Source organism: Phragmites australis, chromosome 2 (assembly GCF_958298935.1).
Source record: "Phragmites australis chromosome 2, lpPhrAust1.1, whole genome shotgun sequence".
NCBI lineage: Eukaryota > Viridiplantae > Streptophyta > Magnoliopsida > Poales > Poaceae > Phragmites > Phragmites australis.
The window spans coordinates 34,367,082-34,388,178 of NC_084922.1; the positions used below are offsets into that span (position 1 = coordinate 34,367,082).

The window sequence follows — 21,097 nt, forward strand, 5'->3', positions numbered from 1 at the left end:
AATTCTCTTGATGAGATATTCAGCTAGACCATTATGAATGTACACATATGGTACTTAATACAGTAATAGCTAAAGTCAAACAATAATTGAATGCATGTTAAGGAAAGATATTATCCATATGAATGGATTTGATCCTCCGTTTAGGATAATTTGATCTAATTTTAATTATGTGAGCAATGAGGTTGGCATAATTATGGTGCCTTATGTATAAGGACACATGCGAGACTATTTTGTAGATGCATCAATCAGTATTATAGAGTACCTAGGTGATTCATAATATTATTGAATAGATCCACATATATGTTTTTGAATGTGTTCAAGAAATTAGATGAGGTATTTTGAATTTTAAGGTAAGAGAGCCTTAAAACTAAATTCTCTGTGATAGATGTGGTGCACATAAATCTAAAGATTTTGGGAATATTATGACCAATAGAATTGTTAATAATTTTTCTCATCATTTCTAAGGAAGAATGATCAAGGCAATCATGTCAAATCTTGATTTGATCAAGATAGAGAAATTATTTTGTACATAATATGTGGTACAAGATTTTATGTATGTATAGTATAATCCAGATGGTATTTTGAGAAGATTGCCATATCCGTTATTTTGATTAAGAGAAGAAATTACTCTTTGTTGTCATCATGGATTTTGATATAGAAATCATTCTGATGGATATCTCTATAACTTAGTAAGGTACAGATTGAATCGGGATACAATAAAGCATCGACGGTTATGACTTATGTACCCATAAGGAGAGTAATTATAGTACGACCAGAGCCAACAATTACTATATTGTGTCCAGCGATTATCAAAATATTTTCTTATCTCTTACTAAGAGTTTGAAAATATTTGGTTTCCTAATTAAAGAATTTATGGTGCATATGTCCACTAGGCACATTTTCTTCATCGAATTGTGTCCGAGGGTGAACTCCTCAAGTGAGGATCCGGAGGGACCCCTTTGAGATTCGGCTGGGGGGATGATTCTGAACCCGCTTCGTAGGTGAAATAAATAGGAGTAAATAAGATGCAGGTGGGGTGGAATGATCGGATGCAGGAGGAAGTAAATGCTCAGGGGATTTTTAGACAGGTTCGGGTCGCACTGAGCGTAACACCCTACTCCTGTGTGTATGCTATAAATGCTCTGAGAATGTCTCTCTGAGGATTTGCTAGGTTACAAGAATATTTTTCTAAGTCTAGAGCTTCGTGCTCCTTGTTCTTCGGAGGATCCAAGCCTCTGTCTTCTGTGTCTTGTGTTCTCCGAGACTTGTTCGGTGGTTCCGTCATTTCGGTCTGAAGGACTCGATCGATCCCTCTTTCTCCAAGGAGCCCGCCCTGCTTATATACCCATCGAGGTGGTAGCGTGCACAGAAAGGATGGTACAAGTTCCAAGGCACCATAAATGGAAAGCAACCATCATGGGCTGCTGCGCGAGGTGACGGGGAGGGTTGAAAATGCGTCCCCGTTCGGTCTTGTTTGTCATCATTTTGCTTTTCGACGAGTGCTGCGGGGAGGGCCCACTGGGCAGCCACCGAGCAGCCCGCGTGGCCGCCCGGTCAGAGCAGGCCTGACACAGCAGGCAGCAGGCGATGTGCCTCGAGCTCTGCGATATTATCCCGAGGCGCACCGGATAACGCGCGATGGGACCCGTGCATTAAATGTTCCCACACCTCCCTGCCAGGCCGTGGCAAGGACCAACAGCAAGCGTGAGGGGAGTCGTTGGAAGTGACAGGCCACGCACCCTCTTAAATGCGGCATTGGGTCTCTCACCAGTTGTCACCTCACCGCTGAGCCTCTGTGGGGGCCACCGGCGAAGGACTTCTCAGGCCCTCGGGGAACTGTGAGTGCTCGGGGATTACTGTTCACAGCCCCGAGCACTCTCTCTCGGATATGCCCTCTCTTGGACCTCGGGGACCACTGTTCACGGCCCCGAGCACTCTCTCCCGGTACTGACTGCTCGGGTCCTCGGGGAACCGAGTGCTCGGGGGCCACTGTTCACGGCCCCAAGCACTCTCTCCCGGAACTGACTTTTCTTGTCGTCGGGGAACTCAGGTGCTCGGGGGCCACTGTTCATGGCCCTGAGCACCCTCTCCCGAAACTTGGTCTTCTCGAATCATTGGGGAACCCGGGTACTCGGGGATCACTGTTCATGGCCCCGAGCACCCTCTCCCGGAACTTGGTCTTCTCGGACCTCGGGGAGATAACCCCCGAGGAAGGGTGCCACATGGCACTCTGCTATTCTAGCCTCGGGACTCGGGGACCCCTGGTTCCCATGTCACCGACAAATTGACTCCCGTAGAAATCTATATATAGAATTGAAGAATTTGATAAGATATTCTTTATCAGATATATAGAATACATACATATTTTATTATAGTATTATAGTGTTGATACAATATTGTATTGCAATATTTAATGGGACATAGATAACATTGTATCTAAATAATTAGAAGACTAGTTACGTTCTCCAAACATGTCATGCAAAACAAATTTGATAAACATATTTTTCATGCTCATGGGATCTTCTGGTTACAAAGGAGTCTGGTTGTTACTTAGTTATTATAGAACTTATTGTGAACAACTAGCCTCTTTGATGGAGTCAGTTTGAAGATCGAAGTGTATTTCAAATCTTTGTCCTTGAGCAGGTCAGATATATCCAACGAATTGTAAATATAGATCAACTAAATGTCTTGAGTTACGGCATTTCTTAGTGGAGTGCTTGTAGCATCTACACTTACAAAAACATTAGATTTGTTAAGTTCAGAAATACCTTGACTCTGATCAGGTGCATAGGGCTTCTACTTCTTGTTACATTTTTGTTTATCATTGAAGTTATTTGGATGGCGTTTAACAGAGCCATCGAACTTATTGTTATTTTGAGCATTATTATCTATTTCAGGTAAAGGAGCAGCGTCTATTAGGAACTAATGATGATTTCTTAGAAGGTGTTCATCATGCTATTCGGTTTGAAGTAATACATGTATTGAGTCAGAATAAACTTGTTATTCTCTTACACAATATTATTGTTGTAAGATCCTATCTGCGAGAAGCATAGTAGATAAAGTTTTATCTAACTTTTCTACATATGTAGGTTCTTTTTCACAAGACGTAATTTTGAATATATTTTATGAACAATATGATTGTATTCCCTGACGGACTTAAAGTCCTAGAGTCGGAGATGTGTCATTCATGACTTGCATCGGGCAGTATGACTGTTTGCTGCTATTCGTATCTGGTTTATGAGCTAGCCATAGAATGTTCGAATTCTCTTCCATGAGATACTCATATTTGATATCTGGATGGATATGGTGCCTCATAAGGTATAATGCGTCATATTAAATTGATTTGGTAGTGGTGGATCTTGAAAGTGCATCTAGCTCTTATGTTTGGTTTTGGTAATTAATAAAAATACCTATAGACTAACTATATTGTTGAGAATTGTTAGTAGGATATTCCATAAATGATGCATGGAGGAAAGATATGCATTAAGATAAATGAGCTTTAGGTGATGCTCGTGTAAGTGATGATAATATTTATGGACTAACAATGATAATGAGAATTGTTATTAGGTTATTCCATAGGAGATGCATAAGAAATGAAGTATGAATTTATTGAGAAATGCCATGAGTTCAAATAATTACATCAAAGCCATTGAGATCTTAGTGATGTTCATAAGAAGAAGAAGAAGTTCGAAGAATGAAGGCTAAGTTACTTATGGAGATCAAGTAATTAAAGGTATGTCATTGTCAATAGATTTTTATGGACTAACCATGTGATTTGTGCTTGAGAGTGAGTTGTGGTTAAGATCCATAAGAGGGCATAAGTTGAATTGAAATTATATATGCCAAGAGTGAAAAACAAGATTGGACTCCATATATGATAAAGTGAATTTATTGAAGATGTCAGATACAAAATAGTTTTCTATGGCAAGATAGAGAAGGGCAAGCAAGACTCAGCTGTGATGGACCATCTGGTGGTAAAAGGCAAGCAAATAGCATGGCACAGAAAAACCAAGGCGATGGTGAAGAGCGAGTGAAGGCTTTACGCCAATGGACCGTGTGAGGCCATGGAAAGCTATGGGTGACTCGTATAAATCATATGAAGAATCAAGAAGAGATAGAGTGAAGATTACATGAAAATTGGCAACCCGCAAGGTTTTAAAAAAAGAAATAGCACTTGAAAGTATTCAAAGTCTCAGATTGGCTGAAATGAATTTTACATTTAAATTTGAGTATATGTATGCCACACTATTAAGAGAGATGCAATATGAGCTATGTGTCATGTCTCGGTGCTCAAGAGTTTCTAATCTACCCAAAGTGAGAGTTCGCTTTAGGAATCTGGTGCAAAAAGTGTGTAAGTGTCTGAATTGGGTTTCAGAGTGTTTCTAGTTTGATAAAATATCTTTTAATCATGAATTCAGTTGGGATGTGTAGCCCTCTTAATAATCTTTTCGTAGAGTCTAAAATCGTTAAAATCGGACTTCATGATCAAAAGTTATCACCGTTTTCAGAGGGTCAGTTGTGCTAAACTCGGACTCTCCGAGTTGACCCGAATACTCCGGGTTGGCTGGAGTCTCCGGTTTTAGCTCCAGGCCAAGTGGTCTGTTAGGACCTGAGTGTTTCACTCGGATACTCTAGGTTGACCCGGATACTCCAGGTGGCCAGAGTCTCCGAACTTTACTCTGGCTAGAGCTCTTGGTTATGCGTTCTAGTACCAACCTGGAGACTCTAGGTTGACCCGGATACTCCTGGTGAGTAAAAAAGCTGTGTAACAACTAGTTTTTAGAGAATGGTATAAATACTCCATCACCCCGCACTTGTTTGCCACTGCAAGAGCACAAAAAAGAGCATCTTTAGAGCCAAAAGAACTATCTCCCACTCCAATCTAGTATGTGATTTGAGAAAAAAAAATGACTTAAGAGATTGCAAGTTTGAATGCAAGTGAGCGTATCTCCCATCTTGAGCACTCGAGTTCATCGGCAAGAAGTTCGTGAAGCATTTGTTACTCTTGGAGCTTTGAGCTCCTAGACAGCTAGGCATCACCGGCGAGCACCCAAGGTTGTGGTGTGCCACAACAAGTTTGTGAAGGCTTCGAGTTTGCCTCCGGAAGGAAAGAAATTAAGAGTGGAAGCCAAGCTCAAATGTCACCGAGCTTGGCGAGAAAAAAGGTTGAGAGACCCGACTCAAGTGTAATCGAGCCCCTCAATGGAAACGTAGGAACTTCTAGTGGAAGTGTCCAAACTTCAAGAAATAAATCACGTCTCCTCTCTTATTTTTCTTGTTCTTATGTTCTTGCTCAATATTTATGCATATTGCTCGATCTACCGTTTCATATGGAATTGATTGTAGGTATTCTGTGGATCTACTTGAAATCGTCACTTGGAACATATAACTTCATTTGGTTTGAGCTAGAACTCTTTAGACACATTTTAATTTTAGTTTCAAGTTCTTTCGGTGCTGAACCCAGAGTATCCGAGTTAACCCGGAAACTCTAGATTATGTACAATATAAACTTGGAGTATCCAAGTCAACCCGGAGTATCTGGATGAATAATATTTTTAGGATTTTCTTTTTGAGTTTTATTGCATATCTTTTGCTAGATTTTAGTAATCTTTATCACCCTATGATTGTAACATTCACACTTATTTAGGGTGATTGTGCACTAGTTGAGCCTAACATATTTAGGATTTTCACTTGTGAAAAATCCATTAGTTTATTTTCCACTGCAAGTTTAGGCCAACAGAAAAAGGGACAAATTTTGTAAAAATGTCTATTCACCCACCTCTAGGCGATATCATTGTCCTTTCAGATCTCCCTCTTGCAGATGTTTGAGTGTCGCTATAATTCCACATGATGTAAGACTGACATTGATATCCATTAGCTATGTTGGATAATTGTGATCGTCAAGCGTGAGTTTATCAAACTTTTTGGCCGATCATTGTATCATATATGGATTTGACCATAGATTTGATTAATTTACTATAGATAAATTAAAAATCATCATGGTAATATTGTAATAATGATGCAAAATTTGTAAAGTTAAGTTGGGACTTGAATTAAATAGTGTAGATCTCAAATTATATAGCTAACACACTGAATATAATCACCAAATGTAGTGTAGATCTCGTAGTAGGAGGAGGCATAATCTGATATTTATCAGTATATGCCTATATTTCTATTACCTTGTGTTATGCTAAGTAGAATATTTGAAAAAACACATTGAAGGTAGTCATTAAGTCAAGATGATAAAATATAGACCTCACAGTAATAGTGGATGATCTACAAATATACAGTAGATGTCATTCTATTATCTTGTGTTCCACAAATATTAAATGGAGATAATCACATAGAAAGTAATCCCCAAAATGGTGTAGACCTCAAATATAGTGATTTAACTCTTTGACGATAGCCATCAAAAATAGTGTAGACCGTATAGCAATGGTTTAACACGTTGAAAATAGTCAAAAAAAAATAGTGTATATCGCATAGTAGTGGAGTGACTAATTTGTTGATATGATATAATCTGCAAATATTACAGTAGATCTCATAACATCCACGACCTTGTGTTATACCAATATTAGTTGAGGTAGTCACTTAACTTTGCATTTTAATTCTACTTTAATTAAGCATTTTTTGGCATAAAAACTCTTTGGGCTTAATTAAGGTGAATTAGTATGTAATTCTGCAATATAATAATCTCAATTGAAAAATTAACATGATCGTTAATATAATTGCATGTTATAGGGATTGCATGAAGCAAACACATTGAATATTGTAGGATTTTTTTTTTAAAAAAAGGGTTTGAAATACAATTTTACATCAGTAAATAACACAATGTGAAATTACTAAAAAAATTGAGGGCCTAAAACATAAAAAGTACTTAATACACGGTACTTGTAGTTGAACCATCTTGCAATATGCTAGAAACCTAGAGGTTTTTCTGCAAAATGGCCTTAGGCTTGCTGCATTTTTGCTCTGGCCAAGTGAGCTAAGCCAACATGGGTTGCGGCCCAGGCGGCCTTTCTGGCCCACTCGGCCCAGCGTGCTCCCTCACCCCATGCCGTATAAAAATGGCATAGCCGACAGTTAGGGTTGCCAACCCAAATTGCATGCCTCCTTATAGCCGTTGCCGCTGCATGGGCCTCCGCTGCTTGCCTGAGTGAAGGCTGCGCCGCAGCAAAGGGATCGGAGCCGAGCTAGTCATGATGGAGGGCACATCAGGCACTATCGATAGGTGGATGTGCGGCACTGCCACCGCTAGGGTGGTTCAGGGAGCCGCCGCCAGGCTAGCGAGGAGCCACTGGGTGGAGACCAGGCGCCGCCGTCGGCTAACCGACGCGCTGCTGGATTTGGTGCTTCCATGTAGGGTCACCGTCGGCCAATCGGCGCGTCGCTGGAGGGATAATCGGTAAGCCATAGGAGGGGTTGGGTTGCCATCCGAAGGCCGCTGCCGCCTAAGGGCGGGGAGGATGGCTCGGGGTGTTCTGGCGTGCGCCACCACCGTGGGGCTGGAGCGCCATCTACCTTCATGGATTGTGCACCACCGAGGGTGCGTGGAGGCGTCTGAGGGTGGATGACGCCATCATCATCTGTTGTGGCCGGTGAGCGACTTGGTCCATTGCTGTTCGCACCGACAAGAGGATGACGGATGGCGCGAGGGCCACGGTGATAACATCCCTGGAAGTAAGCACCTGCGACCATCGAAGGAGTGCACGACGGTGCTCATGGTGAAGGCGGTGGTGTGGTCGAGGAGGACCACGCCTTGGTTGGTGAGGACCAGACAGAGGAAGAACAAGACGCCATTCCAGCGCAAAATGTTCAAGGTATGGACACCTTTGATCAGAAGATGATGCATTTGTGCTTACCGAAGATTTGACGGAGGTAGGAGATGGAGAATGGCATCCTATGGAAGCTAGGCGTGTCTGCTATCGGAGATGCATTACTTGTCTGCACCGTTGGCCTCTCTTCTGCACCACCATCGAGTGACTTCTCGTTGTGTTCTGAGTGCCGCCTTCATGCGGTTTGTCGATCTGCCGCCGACCGCCTTGCTTAGATTCGTCATCGATTGGAAACACCGTGAAGGAAGAAGACGAAGTATGGTGGCCCTTCTGTGGTGTTCTTTTGTTCGACGCTGGAATTGGAAGATTAACGTGTTGTTTGGGATGGCCGATTAGCAAAATTGAGCTAAGTGACTATTGGAGAGACACGTCCCTCTCCTAATAGATATAACGAAAAGGTTTGAAATCTCTTCATCAAAAGATATATCCCTTCAATAAAAACACCAATTTACTAATTGACCACTAACTGTACTCAAACTCGAACCATCATCAGACAGGAAAGATGTGAATTGTACGCTGGAAAGTTGCCAGTTGTGATAGCTCATGATGTCTTGGCTACTTGCACATAAACCCTGGGAATAAATGGCCATATCACCCGACAAATTTACATCTATCAATTCAAAGAAGACTGTACATTATTCGGACTACAAAACCACATCTCGGATCTCGACATGCAAAACATTTTAACTGGAAAAGAAGAAGAAACAATAGCCACCAAAACTTCCAACTGTTTATATATCAAGATATTAAAGGGCTCTCTTTCCTTAATGAGCCCGGCCTTATTTGTTTTCAACTACAAGAACACCATGTGCTGTTATCAAAAGTAAAAACCACAGGGTATCCTAACGAGAACCTAGAATATGTTTCAATTTATGCAGCAACCGGCTGAACAAGACCTGCACCGGAGGGAGTGATGTCTTTTGCGGCATTTTGATCATTCATTGATAAGTACTTGTCTACAGCTGCAGCGGCTTGCCGCCCCTCCGTGATGGCCCAAACAACCAGTGATTGTCCACGTCTGCAGTCCCCAGCTGCAAAAATGCCATCAACACTGGTTGCAAAGTTTCCAAACTGAGCTTTGAAGTTTGACCTGTTGTCCTTCTCCAAACCCAGTTTCTCAGCGATGGTCTGCAGAAAGACAAGACAGTTATTTCACGAAAATTTGTCATGAATGATACTTTAGGCACTAGAATAGCGAGAGGGATACTAACTGCTTCAGGACCCAGGAATCCCATAGCTAGGAGGACAAGATCAGCCTCAATGATCTCTTGTGATCCCTCGATTTCCTTGAATTGGAATCTTCCATCTACTTTCTCCCACTTTACGCGCACTACCTCAAGGGCCTTCACCTTGCCATTTTCATCACCAACAAAACGCTTTGTCAGGACTTCATAAGTTCTTGGGTCATTCCCGAACTTGGTAGCTGCTTCCTGATGCCCATAGTCAACACGGAAAATTCTTGGCCACTACAGGCGAAAGGAGAAAACAAACAAATAAGAACTTGTCCCAAATTGAAACAGATATACACGCAACGCTGTAGTTCCTGCATTTGCCAATCTAATCGTTCGGTGTAAGAAAATGATATACAGTTAACAAAGGGACATTGACTAAGAGATATTTACCTGTGGCCACGGGTTGTCAGCAGCTCTCTTGCTTGGTGGTTTGGTAAGAAGTTCAAGATTTACTATGTTGCTGCAACCATGCCTAATAGATGTACCAATGCAATCTGTGCCTGTATCACCTCCACCAATAACCACCACCTTTTTCCCCTGGGCGGATATATATTTACCATCCTCCAGGTTGCTGTCGAGTAAACTTTTGGTATTTGCATGGAGAAATTCCATTGCAAAATGAACTCCTGACAGCTCACGTCCAGGAATGTTGAGATCTCTGTTCAAGGACCGCTTAATATTAGAATGAAAGGACATGCTCATAATACAGAACGACTATTTGAAGTATTTGTTTCATCGTGCTACTTTTGTTGCAGTTAATAATGTTAAAACTTCTGTATCTTACAAACAAGTACATGGGTAACATTTAGGAGCTAATACAAATTAAAATCTTCATTTGAGTGTCTTCAATTTGTTACCTTGGTTTTGTTGCTCCGCAAGCCAAAATAACTGCATCATTCTCAGAGCGTAGGCGTTCAATTGAGTATAAAGGATCACTCCCAACATTGGCATTCACAACAAAAGTGACACCCTCTTCAGCCATTAAATTAACACGGCGTTGAACTACGTCAATCTTGTCCGTCTTCATGTTTGGCACACCATACATCATTAGACCTCCAATACGATCTGCACGTTCAAAGACAGTTACAAAATGGCCCATTTTGTTTAGTTGATCCGCAGCGGCCAAACCAGCTGGTCCACTGCCAACGATGGCCACCTTCTTTCTGCAATAGGAACATTTCATTGTTAATGAGTGTAACTCAGATGTTACCTAGTAACGCAATTAAAAATGACTGAAAATATATAAAAAAAATGATTGACGCATAATAAAAAATTTAAAAGTAAATACCCTGTTCTTTGAAGTGGAGGCCGCGGTACCATCCATCCCTCTTTGAAACCTTTGTCTATAATTGCACATTCTATGCTTTTGATAGACACTGGATTTTCAATAATCCCAAGAACACAGGACCCCTCACAAGGAGCTGGGCAAACTCGTCCTGTAAATTCAGGAAAGTTGTTTGTCTCAAGAAGTCGATCCAATGCTTCACGCCATCTATTCTGGTGAACTAATTCATTGAACTCTGGGATCTTATTTCCAAGAGGACAACCAGCACCTGAGCTTTCCTGTAAAAGTAAAAAATGTTACAAGAAGAGTTATGAAGTCTTATCGTATTAGTGGATAAGAACAACAATAAACAAGTTGCATCACAGAAGTATTGTAAAAACAATAACTTATTGGAGACAGCAACTTGTTCTCAATATGATTTAAAATGTACTAATAATTGTCTTTCAACCTCAGCAGCTGAATGAAGTAAATGTATCCATCCTTAACCACTACGGTAAGGGAATTAACAATCTTAAATAAAAAAAATACAAATTGAAATATCACCTGATGACAGAAAGGAGTGCCACAATCCATACAGCGAGCAGATTGTGTGTTTAATAGTGGACCTGGCGTTGATTCAATTGCAACTTCATTCCAATCTTTAACACGCACATTTGGGTCTCGATAAGAAATGCTCTCTCGCTCATATGTAATAAAACCTCGGTACTTTGTGGCATTGGCAACACGTGTTGGACGGCTTGTTGACTGGTCAAGTTGTACTTTCTGTACATCAAAGTTGATTTAATTAGTCAAACAAAGCTTCCAGAGTATTGGAAGTATATTATAGCTATTTCTGATGGACAAACTTTTGCTAATGGAGTTAACTTCTCTATAAAATATGAAATTCTAAAGAAAATATAATTTTAAGCTCTGAATAACTCATAGTTATTTACAGTAGCATAGTAGGAGTTGTGAAGAATGAAGCAGAATTGTCACTTGAAGATGTATCTCACCTTAGTTGTCACAGAAATACCATTTGTCACCTTAGGATCCTTTGTGTGCTTAGCAGCAGCTTTTTTCACCTTCATGTTTTCCAAAACCCTCTTATAATCCCTTGGAAACACTTTTACAAATTTTTGAAGAAGATTATCAAAATCAGAGAGTATGTCTCTAGCCAAAACACTCTCAGTGTTCCGTCGATGTTGTTCTATCATCATTTTCAATGTGATAACGTCATCCTCTTCCTCCACATGATATAAATCAACTAATTCATTATTGCAGCGGGCACTGAATTTCCCATCAACATCATAAACATAAGCAATGCCTCCACTCATCCCAGCAGCAAAATTTCTTCCTGTTTTCCCAAGGATAACCACAGTACCTCCAGTCATGTACTCACATCCATGATCGCCAATTCCTTCAACCACAGCTTGAGCACCTGAGTTGCGAACACAAAACCTTTCTGCTGCCATACCATTGAAATATGCCTCCCCCTTGGTAGCACCATATAGAGCTACATTACCAATGACAATATTGTCTTCGGGAATAAATGAACTCTTCCTTGGTGGGTACACAACAATTTTTCCACCAGACAATCCTTTACCAACATAATCATTGCCATCTCCTTCAAGCTCAAGAGTGATTCCAGGACACAGAAAAGCACCAAAACTTTGACCAGCACTTCCAGTGAACTTCACATGAATGGTACCAGCAGGCAATCCATTCATGTGATAACGTTTTGTGACTTCATGACTGAGCATAGTGCCAACTGATCGATTGGTGTTGTGGATTGGAGTCTCAATAAAAACACGAATTTGCTTTTCAATTGCAGTTCTTGACAAATCTATTAGTTTGTTATCTAATGCCATGTCAAGGCTGTGATCTTGCTTCTCAACACAGTACTGAGCAGCACCTGGACGAATCTCTGCAGCTGGTTTCAAGATCAGTGAGAGATCAATGTTCTCAAGTTTCTCGTTGCTCTTCACTACTTCTGGATCAACCTCAAGCATATCAGAGCGTCCAACCATTTCAATAATGTTGTGGAAACCGAGACTAGCCATGATTTCTCTTAGCTCCTCAGCAAGCATGAAGAAAAAGTTAATGACATGCTCTGGTTCTCCAGCAAATTTTTCTCGAAGTACTGGGTCTTGAGTAGCTATACCAACAGGACAAGTGTTCATATGGCATTTCCGCATCATAATACAGCCAAGTGTGATCAGTGGGGCAGTGCTGAAACCAAATTCCTCTGCACCAAGCAAGCAAGCAACAGCAACATCTCTACCAGTCTTTAACTGTCCATCTGTTTGCAGAACAGCTCGACCACGAAGCCCATTTGCTACTAGAGTTTGATGTGTCTCAGCCAACCCAAGTTCCCATGGAAGTCCAGCATTCTTAATACCTGTCCATCGTGAAGCTCCCGTGCCTCCATCATGGCCAGAAATAAGAACATGGTCTGCGTGTCCCTTTACAACACCACTAGCAACAACTCCCACTCCAGCCTCAGAGACTAGTTTGACACTGATACGGGCCCCAGGATTTGAATTCTGCAGACAGACAAGAATATCACTATCAGTGAACAACATTTGTAAGTTGGAGATACACATACACATGTGCAAGTTCACTAGTATAAAGTAGCAAGAGTGGCCCTCACAGCAAATGATCCATGAATTATTAAGATTAATAAGACAACGTCACAGGTTGATAAGACAGCAACAAGCACATTGCTTGGGTATAGAGAACAGCATTGCTATGATGATGATTTGTACCTTAAGATCATGTATAAGTTGTGCAAGATCCTCAATCGAATATATATCGTGATGGGGAGGTGGGCTAATCAGCCCTACACCAGCTGTAGAATGCCTTGTGACAGCAATGTCACCAATAACCTTGTGACCTGGAAGCTCGCCACCTTCACCAGGCTTGGCGCCCTATATATTTCAAGATACAAGGAAAGGTAAATTTCAACATGAGATATGGAAGATATGGAAGACATGTTCTTTCAACAGGATGCAATCATTTTAATGGCTGCATATTGCATAATGCTGACAAAGTACCTGAGCCATTTTTATCTGCAGCTCATCTGCATTAGTCAGATAATAGCTGGAAACTCCAAACCGCCCACTAGCAACTTGCTTGATTGCACTTCGCTTTGGATTCATTGAACCATCAGCAAGTGGCTCCATACGAGATGGCTGTTCCCCTCCCTCACCTTCACAGAGATATTAGCATTAGTGCATTTAGTCGCATAGGTTTTAAACTTGGGAATAAGGATACTTAATATCAATATTTAGAAATGTGTTTGAGAAGAATATATGTCCATGTTCCTTAACTAGAATATAACACACAAACTATTGAAAGGGTTATAATCAGAAAGGAATACTGCATGCAGGTTGTTAGAAGGAAAAAGTATATTCAAGTACTTTCTAATTAAACGCCAGCACCTTATAGCAGATGTTTTTACCAGGTAACAGGCGTGTACCATTCTAAAATTATAACAAATAAAGAAAAACTTATCTTGCAATAAATTGTAACAAAAAAATGGGGATAATATGTTTTCAGAAGCTAGTATTCGACATCAATGGGAAGATGAAAAGGTTACCAGAAGGTAAGGTATAAGTTTATCTAGAAAAAGAGCAGATAGGCAACATATAATATTGTTTAATTTAATAGCAACAAGTACAGTTTTAGACATGATTGTGTCTAAAATGTTGAGTGCAGAGGACATGCATAAAGAAAAAAAGTAGACAGCATGCCGATCATGTTTCAGGGAAAAAAAATGGCAGCATACCACTCTAACAAAAAAAAAATACATGAGCTTAGTCACAATGATAACAGAGAAATGCCACATATGGATGAGAACATACCTGTGTTTGATTTTCCTCCAAGTTTGTTCATGGCCATAGCAAGGGTGGTATGCGCTTCCAGTGAAATAGACCCATAACTCATCGCTCCAGTACAAAAGCGTTTCACTATTTCACTTGCAGGTTCAACTTCATCCAACGAAATCTTGCCAGTAATATCTTTAAATTTCAGCATACCACGTAGATTGCAGGTCTTGTTGAGCTCCTGAATTCGCCTCGAATACTCTTGATATGCTGCCCGGCTGTTGACTCTAGCTGCTTCTTGTAATTTTCCAATTGCAAGTGGGTCATTGAGGTGGACTTCGCCATCTTTCCTCCAGTAGTAGTCCCCTGGGTTAGGAAGGGCATTTGCATCTGCACTGCCAGATGGAGGGGTTCTTGATGGGAAAGCCAACTCATGAAGACGGAGAGCATCTCGTGCAAGCATTTCAAATGTTGCACCCTCAATTCTGCTTGGTGTACCTTCAAAACACTTGCTAATCACTTCGGAAGAAAGACCAAGAGCTTCAAAAATCTGAGCACCTTTATAGGATGCAAGGGTGGATATTCCCATCTTTGCAAGAACTTTCATCATTCCATAGTTAGAAGCATAGAAATACTTCTTCACCAATTCTTCCTTTGAGTAGGGATGCTCATCACCGTTAGAAGGAATCTTCCCATCATTCTGCAGGCGCCAAATTGCTTCAATAGCCAAGTAAGGACATATAGCATCGGCACCAAATCCAACCAGGGTGCAGAAATGGTGCACTTCACGAGGTTCAGCTGACTCAACCAACAATCCTATGCGTGTCCTCTCGAGATTTGCAACAAGGTGCTGATGTACTGCTCCAACTGCTAAGAGAGAACTGGCAGCAACACGATCTGAGGAAAATCCTGCACAACGAATTTAAGCATAACAATAAAATTACAGATCTCAAAAAACTTGAAATTTCGACAGCTTGTCAAAGGAATTGAATTGTGCACAGTAGGAGCTGTTTTCAAGATTAAAAAAAACGAACTTATATTTTATGACACATTGTGCAAATGAAAAGAACAACATATATTAACCTAAATTATGATGGTACTCAAGTTGTAAAGCAGTTATACTATATGCTTTGCTTGAAGATATTCGTAAACTATAAAAGAATTGCAGAGTGCATTTGCTTATCTTTGGGGAACTTTAGACGATTGTAAGTGATTAGTATGCTCATATAGAGGTATAGCACAACAATAAAATACTGTAAATGAATTCACTAACCTCTATCTGAGAGAACCAAAATAGTGTAGCCCTTCCGTATGGCTTCACGAGCTTCAGCGCAAATTCTGTCCAAAGTTTCTTCCAAGCCCTTCCTTCCAGACTTCTTGGGATAAGTTATGTCGAGCACCTTGCTTCGCCAACCACGGTAATTCATCTTTTTAATAGCCTCCATTTCATCAATAGAAACCAAAGGACCTTTAAGTGCGAGGCGGTTGCATTGTTTCTCGGTTGTTTCCAACAAGTCTCCTTCTGGACCGATCATACACTCCGTAGATGTAACAATTTTCTCTCTAATAGGGTCAATTGGTGGGTTTGTAACTTGTGCAAACATCTGCTTGAAGTACTCAAAAGTCAATTTCGCTCTGTTTGACATCACTGCAAGAGGTGTATCGTTTCCCATGGAGCCAAGAGCTTCCACTCCATCCTTAGCCATTGGCAGCAGCAACATGTCCAGGGCTTCTACCGTGTACCTGGAGTTGGATCAGTTGAATAATTATCCAGCATAAATTCAAACGGCAATCACACAGAATTAAACCCTTACTTACCCAAAGGCCTTCAGTGGTGTCAAAATTCCATTGATACCAACACGGTCCTTGTTCTCATTCTCTTGCTGCACCAAATTGTAAGAGAGATCGTAAGTGCTAGGTTACTTATGTTAGGCTCAAGTTGTCATCAGTAACTTAGTCAAAGTTATAGGGCAATTAGACATATAATGTTGAAGCATGGCGAAGGACTTACCGGAAGTGAGCTAGAAATGCTTGGAGCAACTCTATCCGTTTCTGGCACAGATTCTACAATATCTTTGAGGCATATCTTTTGTCTCTTGAGCCATTCCCCATATGGGTGAGCTTTAGAGTACTGTGTTTTCAGAGCTTCATCATCCACTACAGTGTGATTCTCAAAATCAACCAATAGCATCATTCCTGGGTTTAGCCTACCCTTTCTCAGCACATCTTCAGGAGGAACATCAACAACGCCAACTTCACTACCCATGATCACACGTCCACTGTGGGTCACATAAAATCGACCAGGCCTTAAACCATTGCGATCCAGGGTAGCTCCAAGGTAACGGCCATCAGTAACTATACGGAAAACCAAGTTAGAGCAAGTAATCCATCAGAAGTATGATCAGACAAGGAAAGTGGGTTAAAATATATTTACAAGATATTAGAGCAGGTCCATCCCAAGGCTCCATAAGTGCTGACAGATACTCGTAGAGTGCTTTCTTCTCAGGATTCATGTTTGCATCGTTCTGCCATGCCTCCGGGATCATCATCATCACAGCTTCTGGCAGGCTTCGCCCACCTCGGACAAGAAGCTCAAGAACATTATCGAATGCACCTACAATTCACGTGATTTTTCCAATCAATAAGTATCAAGAATATGAGTAATTTTTATTTGCCAAGTGCAACTGCACATCACGTAACACTGAGACATTGAGCTCCTACCTGAATCTGAAGAGGTAGCATCCACAATTGGTAGAATTTTCGACAGTTGTTCCTTTGATAGGCCAAGCTTCTCACACTCTAGGGGACCCTCACGCGCTGTCATCCTGTCATAAATCCAAAGACCATAAGAATATGGAGGATTGTATTCACATCAAAGTCAAACCAAAAATGGAACAGCAGAGGGCAAATGTTTAGCAAGATTACCAATTCTTGTTCCCTCTGAGGGTATTGATCTCTCCATTATGGCCTAAAACACGCATTGGCTGCGCACGGTCCCAGCTGGGGAAGGTGTTGGTGGAGAACCTTGAGTGAACCTGTTTGAATGTATGGCTTTTACAAATCATATTATACTCATATTTTGCAGCTGTAAGATGCTGAATATAACTTCAAAATAAAGCAGTAACACTACCAAAAAAGAAAGCGTCAGTTGCATAGAACTTCATGCAAAACAGTTGGGAGCCCTAAGCTACCTCAAACCAAACACATTTTCTTCCCACCACCTAATCGGAGGTCACATCCTGAAGAGTCGGGCATAGCAGTCGGCCATAGCAGAACTGCAGCTGGACTCTGCAACATGGTTATCGGGTATCAACTAATAGAGATTTCTAATACTTCACTTTAAGGCATCAAGAACCAGGACTGAAATAGCATGAGTAGAGCAGTGACGGTAAGACAGTTCAAAGTTTGATGCCTGCACAGGAGCGTGTCTTGATCTTACAACAGCCTTGCTATTATTGGTTCCGATCCGCCGACTACGATCATGACATTTTTGTGTAAGAGTATCAAGGTTTTGTATTTACCAGAGCCATATAACTCGTGAAGTTTTCATCACCTAGGTCTGCATAGTAGTACCCCTTAAGTTGACTCGGCTTAAGCTGGCCCTTGTAAACAATAGTCCTGGAAAGATCAGAAGAAATACAACATTAAATAACAATTATTCACACAAACATAATCAATTAAAACGTCCTTAGAATACAGATTTACAATTATTAAGAGCAAGTTGAAGGCATTTTTATTATCCCCCCTTTACGATATGAAAAGTCTTGCCAAAACCGCATTCCAAAAACTGAGCTTAGTTGAGACTCCCCGATCCTTTTCAGTCCTCAAACATAATGAAATAAAAGCACGAACAAAAATTTTGAAGTGAGAAAAGGGAAGCACCTTGAAGACAGAGAGCACATGTAGAAATCCCTCTCTCCTCCGCGCTGGATATTCAAAGCGGCTCGTATAGACACGATTGAGAGTCTTCTAAGGATATACAGCTGTAATAATTCATGAGAAACAGTTAAGGCCAAATCCATCACAGGTGCATTATAACTTTAAAGTGTAAACTCATGGAATGACCTGCTGCTCAAACTTGGCCTCCGATCTTGAACTCTTGGTGACAAAAACCTGCTCAATGACTGGCTCAGTCTCAATCGCAGATTCACCCAAGTCTGAGTTGTCAGTGGGAACTGGCCGCCACCCAAGTATTACATGTCCCAGCGATTCCGCAATCTGCATGGATAAAATTAGTCAAAGAAATGAGCTTTACATGAAATTCTCGCATTTCTCACTGCCTCTCATTAAATCAAATTTAATGACAGTGTGTTACACCAACCTTATTAAACTCAGCTTTTCCCTTCTCACGGCGCTTTTCATCGGTTGGCATGAAGAACATTCCAACAGCATACTCACCTGGTGGTGGTAGCTCAAACCCAGCATCCTTTGTGGCCTGTAGGAACACCAAAGGAACACCTTGAATAAATCTGTTAAAAAGGGACAGTTTTGTTTCTTCTTTTTTTCTGTTGAGAAGACGCTCACCTCTCTGAAGAAGTCATGTGGCAGAGCGACCAGAATGCCGGCACCATCTCCAGTGTTCTTCTCGCAGCCGCAGGCACCACGGTGCGCCATTCTCTCAAGCATCTCAATGGCATCATTGACCTGGAAAAGAAAAGAGAGCAAAATTGGCATCCCAAACGCGCTAAATCAAAAGAATGTAACTACAGAAAGTGTACTTATTAGTCGATGAAACTCACGGTCTTGCGTTTGTAATCGCCAGAGAGCTCAGCGACAAACCCAACGCCGCACGCGTCACGCTCGAACGAGGGGTCGTAGAGCCCAATGCTGCTCTCCGGGAGCTTCGAGAGCGGCCTGATCACCTCGGCGTCGCGCGCCGCCGCGCGTGGCCCCAGCGGAGCGACGCGCTCCTCGGTGCGCTGCATGCCGCCTACGAACCCGCCGCCCTCAAGCGACACGCCGCCGTAGCCCTGCCACGCGGAGCGGTGCGGCGCCGCCATGGGGCGGCCGCGCCGGGCCCTACGGCCTGCGCCCATCGGCGCCGACTTCAAAGCCGCGCCTTGCGCCGTTGACATGGCTGAAGCTCACGTCTTACTGTATCACCTGTCATGCAACAATCAAACAGACAAACCTGAGATGATGTTCGATTAGCGATTAACCGATCTACTACACCATACTGGTAAAGGAAGAGCCAAAATTCCTGGAAAAAAACAGATTAAAAAAGCTCTGGAAAAACAAGCAGACAGGTCAAAGTTGTCTCCCCACATGTCACCACCAAAAGCATCGAGAAAAGCTTGTGCCACTCTGCAGTGGAACAGAGCACTCCCAAGAGAAAATTACAAGACAAACGCCTCAGCGACGGAAACACACGAGGAGATGAACAGATCTACCTACCGCCCGCACGGCGGCGCAGATTCCTCCGCCGCCGCCGCGGCACGGCAGATTCACAAACGCACGCACGGACGGACGCAGAATCGAACAGCGACGGATCGAATAATAAAACCATCGAAACGGCAGCTCACGCCACCAACCACGCACGCACGCACGCGACAGCCAAACGCCCAAACCGAACCAACCAAGTTGCTAAATCTCGTCGGCTTTTAACGCGTCTCGCGGGTCCTTGCAAGCTGGGGTGCAGGGCGGGTACCTCTCGCTTTTCGCCTAGCCTCCCTCCCTCCGCCTGGGGACGGAACCGGACAGGGCGTGCGGGCGCGTAATCCCGAATCCCGATCTCCTCTCCGACGCTAGCTCCGCTACCCACGCCCGAGCTTCGGTGTCTTAGGTTTAGCGGCTCGCCCCCGCGCGTGGCCGGCGGCGAGGATCGGTGGTGTGGTGGGTTGGGAGCGGGTCGCCGCCTCTCTCGCGGGGTGGCTTCGCTGCCCTTCCTTCCTCCCGTCGCTCGCCTCTCCTCCGGGTAATAGGGCGTATGGGGGGTGCTCGGCGCCCTGCATTTATAGAGGGTGGAGGAGGGCAGGGGAGCTCGCCGCGCCTGCCAACCCACCACCCCCGCTCCTCCTCCACGTATCGCGTCGCGTCCCCACGCACGCACCCACTGCCTATATTCCCGTCCCGTTCTTCTCACGAATTCGTTCTCCTCTCCTGTTTTTCCTTTTTATTTATTATTTTAGTATTTGTTGGTTGTTAGCGTTAGGGGAGTGGTATCTCTGCCGTAGTTACGTACCAGTCCCCGTCGGAATCAGGATTCTTGGTCAGGGGTCCAGCCCATTATACTGTGATTTTTAATGTGAAGAAAGGAATCTTGTTAATCGATTGTGCTGTAAACAAAAAGGCATTTATTCGAGTACGAGCTGGCATACAGTTTGGACTTGTTAAGAAATTGATTTGCTTGCCTCTTAAAGCTAGTGCGTGAAATTTCACCAATTATATCACCCACGTATGTACAGTGAATTTGTTTCACCTACCCATTGGTTGCTATCAAATCACGTTGGTTTAGATGTTCCACCAATGAATAAGACCTCAATGTTTTGTGTGTATGATATGTGCACTCATATTTTGAACAAAAATACATATATGCTCACAAGGATGTGCGTTCTAGACTCACGACATTACATATGTTGGCACTAGCATGTCCCTCATGTATCGTTCTCTCTTTCCATCCCTAACTCTTTCTCTCCCCTGATGGGTATCATCTCGCCTCCTCCAACTGTCACATGTGTTGCCTTCTACTTCTTCTTTGATCTTCTCCTCCCCTCCCTCTGTTCTCTTCACTCCCATCAGTCTTCTGCCTCAGTCCTGTTGGTGGCCACACTCTTCACCTCGATCTCCTTCTTTACAGTTGCCCTCGCTCACCCTCCCCTGCCCGCATTGATGCCGCCGGTGGCAGAATCCAGTGATATAGAGTTGTAGGACTATGATGGGGTTCCGACCCTAGCGAATGCTCTAGGGAGAAGGCAATCTGGACCACAAATCAATTTAGACAGC

The 21,097-nt window shown here is 42.6% G+C and overlaps 1 protein-coding gene across 3 annotated transcripts; it reads right to left on the minus strand.

The window, feature by feature from the left end:
• Positions 1–8,426: 8,426 nt before the first annotated feature.
• LOC133908489 (glutamate synthase 1 [NADH], chloroplastic-like) lies at positions 8,427–20,189 on the minus strand. 3 transcript variants are annotated; one of them, XM_062350535.1, is made up of 23 exons: positions 19,803–20,189; positions 18,895–19,258; positions 18,680–18,799; positions 18,477–18,590; positions 18,221–18,373; positions 18,038–18,138; positions 17,677–17,773; positions 17,081–17,190; positions 16,877–16,980; positions 16,590–16,769; positions 16,167–16,510; positions 15,974–16,038; positions 15,429–15,898; positions 14,195–15,064; positions 13,385–13,539; positions 13,097–13,258; positions 11,345–12,874; positions 10,896–11,114; positions 10,356–10,630; positions 9,925–10,230; positions 9,458–9,725; positions 9,047–9,301; positions 8,427–8,963 (listed from the first exon to the last, which is right to left on the minus strand). In XM_062350535.1, exons 2-23 carry the CDS (start codon positions 19,228–19,230, stop codon positions 8,706–8,708), a joined length of 6,492 nt encoding a protein of 2,163 aa, XP_062206519.1. In that variant the 5' UTR covers positions 19,231–19,258; positions 19,803–20,189; the 3' UTR covers positions 8,427–8,705. The 3 variants fall into 3 exon arrangements, with proteins under 3 accessions (XP_062206519.1, XP_062206521.1, XP_062206520.1); XM_062350537.1 differs by lacking the exons at positions 17,677–17,773; positions 18,038–18,138; positions 18,221–18,373; ... (2 more) ...; positions 18,895–19,258; positions 19,803–20,189 and adding an exon at positions 17,347–17,436; XM_062350536.1 differs by lacking the exons at positions 17,677–17,773; positions 18,038–18,138; positions 18,221–18,373; ... (2 more) ...; positions 18,895–19,258; positions 19,803–20,189 and adding an exon at positions 17,286–17,410.
• Between the last annotated feature and the right edge of the window lie 908 nt (positions 20,190–21,097).